The sequence below is a fragment of the Primulina huaijiensis genome, unplaced genomic scaffold, assembly GCF_012295235.1.
Source record: "Primulina huaijiensis isolate GDHJ02 unplaced genomic scaffold, ASM1229523v2 scaffold207988, whole genome shotgun sequence".
In the NCBI taxonomy this organism is placed as follows: domain Eukaryota; kingdom Viridiplantae; phylum Streptophyta; class Magnoliopsida; order Lamiales; family Gesneriaceae; genus Primulina; species Primulina huaijiensis.
The window spans coordinates 98-4,686 of record NW_027355086.1 but is presented as its reverse complement, the minus strand read 5'-3'; the positions used below and the strand labels follow the sequence as shown (position 1 = coordinate 4,686).

The 4,589-nt window shown below is 36.0% G+C and overlaps 1 protein-coding gene across 1 annotated transcript; it reads right to left on the bottom strand.

The window, feature by feature from the left end:
* Positions 1–157: 157 nt before the first annotated feature.
* LOC140966792 (DNA repair protein RAD5A-like) lies at positions 158–3,329 on the bottom strand. The gene is made up of 8 exons (XM_073427054.1): positions 3,187–3,329; positions 2,987–3,086; positions 2,794–2,906; positions 2,004–2,282; positions 1,608–1,808; positions 1,074–1,167; positions 910–981; positions 158–358 (listed from the first exon to the last, which is right to left on the bottom strand). Exons 1-8 carry the CDS (start codon positions 3,225–3,227, stop codon positions 173–175), a joined length of 1,086 nt encoding a protein of 361 aa, XP_073283155.1. The 5' UTR covers positions 3,228–3,329; the 3' UTR covers positions 158–172.
* Between the last annotated feature and the right edge of the window lie 1,260 nt (positions 3,330–4,589).

Below are 4,589 nucleotides of genomic sequence, written 5' to 3'. Positions count from 1 at the left end.
AAAATCACACTAAATTAATAAAATTTATTACATGATTTGTTTATATTAATATAATCGGTTTGGATTGATTTGATTACGTTTATTTTTATCCAAAACCAAACCAATTTTTTTGGTTTGATTGATTTTAAAACCAATCTAAATCGTAATTAACTGAAAACCGATAAGTTTGGTTTTATAGTTTGGTTTGATTAACTGTTTGATTCGATTTCTGAACACACTTTCTACCCCACAGAGAATTGACCGATAGATATATTATTACCTTCACAATAAACCTCCTGATTCTCACCCTTTTCGTTTGGCCAATACGATGAATTCGCATGACTGCTTGTTCCTCTACTGCTGGATTCCACCACGGATCCTACAGAGATTAAACATCAAATATCAAAAACTTAATTATATATTTAGGCGTCCAAAAGTTGCAAAACTAAAGTTGAAAATAAAAATAAATGTGTGCCAAATTAATGTGGATGAATTAGCGCAGAATAGAACCCATTTTTCTTGTTGCTATTAAAATTTAAATTATACATTCTTCAAAAACAAAAAATAATTGAACACGTATATTGCACAACAAAGGCCCAAAAATAAACACCCAAAAGCAAATTAATGAAATATGAAAATGAATGAGCACCAAGGTTTTTCAAACTTGTGGCATTCTCACATTAGGTTTCTCAAACTATGCCACTTTTATTGATGACTTGTCTAGGTACTGTTATATACACCTAATGAAACATAAATCAGAAACCTTGGTGCTCATTCATGTTAAAACACTATTTCCAAAAACTCGAACTCATGGGACATAGTCGAACAATAATTCTCGTAATTTAAAATTAACAAGAATGTAATGACAATGCAATGCATTTGCATATTGGAAAGACCAAGTGATACTTCGTATCAGATGCAATAACTTACCATTACATAAGCATGAGACGCCGCAGTGAGATTTATTCCAACTCCACCAGCCTTCAACGACATAAGTAAAACCTGCATAACAATTATCGCCAAAATAATCTATCCTCCTTGCTTTTTAAGCAAATGCCTACTTCTAACGACCCTAAAAGGCAACAAAGACACACCATTATATTATTGTCTTCAGAGAATTGTTTGATTACATTTTCGCGCTGTTGCTGATTTAGGGTCCCATCCAGCCGAAGAAATGGAATGTCACCCCTGTGGTTGAGAGAAAATGATCGGTAATATGAAGTTCATTTACTATCTAGCCAACACAATGACGCTGTAGAACCATGGTTTGACTATCATGAAAGACCATAAATGGAAATATAATTAAGTCGCTAAAAATTAAAGAAAATAAGTTTTTACAAGATGAAGAGCCAATAATGAACTCTGATGCATAATTACAAAATTTTATTTAATATCTAACAATCTGAAAACCTACCTTCCCCAGAGGAGAGAAGAAAACCTTGATTACTCATGTTCATGATTAAACAATTACATGCTACCAATTACTTGATCGCATCCCCAGTATGAGCATCTCCTACGAGAAATGAATTGACAACTTGTCTGTATTCTAAAAGTGCAATGTACTCACACAGCCCACATGTACCAAACGAACTCAAAAGTAAATTGTGAGAAGAGGATAAATATGTTACCTAGAAAGAGGAATCTGTAAAAGATCCAAAAAGGCTGTCCATTGACTAAAAACAATGCTTTTGGAGCCCATGGAACTTGGATTTTTTAGTTCATGCATTAGCGCAGATATTTTTGATGATTCTACCCAGTTTTTCTCAACATCAACTCGGAAGCGACTGTCAGTTGGCACGGTGATGAGTTCTTGTTTGCTGATAGTCTTCCTGTGAGGCAGTAACTTTAAGCATCAGAGATATCAGATCAAAATTTCCTGGTAAGAACGTACCATCCTCAGGATTATCTCCTCAAAGGATTAAATGTATGGCTATTCACAGTTTGAATTACATTCTGATTTCTCTCTATTTGGATAATTGATAAGTAAAACATGATAATGATTGCACAGGAAAACATGTTGATACCTACAAACAGGACAAAGACCAGATGTAGAGCTTCTCCAACTAGCCAATAGACATTCTCGGCATAATTGATGAGCACAAGGTGTCAATACTGCATCTTCAAAAGCTTCCAGGCATATTGGGCATTCTCCTTGTTCCTTTTTCCGCAAGTCTTCAACAACCTCCTGAATATATGCACGGGATGGTGCGTCTTTGGCATTGCTATCCACACCTTCCTGACCAGCTTTCAGGAAACGTCCCTCTAGCTTGTTCAAATCAGAGAACTCTTGAGTGTCACCTCGACTGGGAACATGAATGAAATAAGTCAAATCACCAGCAAAACATAACACTAGGCTAAAGTGATACATGCCTGTGCAAACACGCCAACATCTAAGTTTCCTTGTATCCAACTATACGCAACAGGCACAAATGTGAGTGAGTAGGAGTGTGCACCACAAACAACTTATACAGGATTAAGTCACATGTCACACCAACCATGCACATCCCAAATACTAAAGACGATGTTGTAAAGTAAACCCTCCAAGGTGTTTCATCTTGCAAACAGTTCATGGTAGCACTTGCATAATATAGTAAAGTGATTATTTAATTCCAAGAAAATAGTTTGAAGCCTAAATCAGAGTTGACAAAATTTGACAAGAATCAAGGTCATGCTCTAATGGACTTCCAAAGAGACCGCAGAGTTGAAAATAAGGTACAATTTGCGAAAAACTTTAAATACAAGTGATCACATGAGATGTTACACAAGGAAGGCAAGATACAGAAACTTCAACCAGAGCCCCAAACAGATTTGAACCTCATAACAAGAAATGGGTGATCACAGCATTGACGAAGTCGCAAAAGAAGTTCCAAAATCGAAGCATAGTTATGAAGAACCCGGCCTTGCTCAACAAATTTATCAAACTTCACCTAATAATACATAAATAATCATTTTAGTTACATAGAAAGATAAGTATACTACAACAGGCATAATCATTATGAGTCGGCACCTTCGATTTTTTAAACAAAGCCCCGTAGAAGTCCTCCTCTGTTTCCGACAGATTACAATATATCACTTGAATATCTGCAGGTGGAAGAATTAAAATGGTCCTGCAGCTCAAAAAAGTTAGAAAGAGAGACCATGGCAACCATAATAGCCAGAAAATTGTGTAAATGTCAATCATGTGTATTGAAGCATTAAATTTCCCACCTGCCCTCTCGGTCTGTGCTTGACTTAGTTCTTCGTAGCATTATTGGCTTTAAGATAGACTGAACCAACTTTAATCCCCTCTCATCTCCCTCATCAAAAGGTTTTTGTACTAATTTGTTCCACCTAAGAGAATTAGCAAGAAAAGTATAAATAATGGCATATTGGCAATTATTAATTAGCCTAATAGGAGACAAAATCAAAGACTACATTTTACGAACGTCTTGCTGAAACATGAACAATTTAATCTCAAGATAGATAATAGTATCCAAATATTGTATCCAAAAGAGAAAAACGAAAAAGACCCAACTTCAAAGGCAATAATTGGAGAAAAAAACGCAGTTAACAGACAAGGGGATGTGAAAGTGTAAGTCTAACTTTCAATCATGGAAAAATGGAAACTTCTCAAATCGATTTGTTCTTTAATTGTTGTGTTCTTCTCTAAGAACATGCGCAGTTTGTATGAAGCTATTTCAAGGTCCAGTTCCTTCGCGGGTTTAAAAAACGAATATCTCTAGCAACAAGCACAGAAGCTTCTCTTTCAGCCAGGCTTTTTAGTAGATTAGATTGTTTAACACCTTTTTTTATAAAAATAAAATAGGAATGCCACCAGGATGATAAAGATAGGAAAGGTCCCATGACATTCAATTTTCCGATAGGGATTCTTATCGACCAGATCAATCTGATACCGGTCTGATTTAATCTGGCTCAATCTGGAACCTGTTTGCTCTCAGTTCTAGATTGAACTGGATCTAGCATGAATACTTAAATCGGATTTGCTTTCTTGAAAACAAATCTAGGACCATTTTACTCTGGTCTGATTGAATCCCACCAATAATATATTTAGTTTTTGATTACTTTGCTTCATACATAACTTCTTTATGTACATGATTGTTGGAAAAAAATTAAATATTGATTTCAGTTGTGTTTCAATCCGATTCAATTCAATATCGGGTCAGACCAGAGATTTTATGAGAGAGGAAAAGTGATATGCATGATCCGCACACTTCGAGTCTGTGCCAAACTCCATGGAAAATTCACAACTATATATCATTCTGCTCTCAACTTTATTTGCAAGAAACAAAAAACATGATTCCTTGAGGCGGTTATCTTGTTATACCTCTCCACGTGATATCGCTCCTATCACGAAATCTTTTGTCCACGCTGGTGCCCTCCTTCTCAAACCATCTCTCCCGGGTGAATTGAACTTAGGCTTGGAAATAACTTGATGGGCTTCTTCAAGTTAGGCTGGTGCCTCTTTTAGTATTTCCTTAACAGCTCAATCATTGATTTGTTGGTCTATTAAGGCTGAGTCTGCATCGATTGTTATTATGCCATCACTCCCCCCATTTTCAAACCACACCTTGTCCTCAAGGTGTGGCTGCGAGTAAATGGAGCAAAATTCA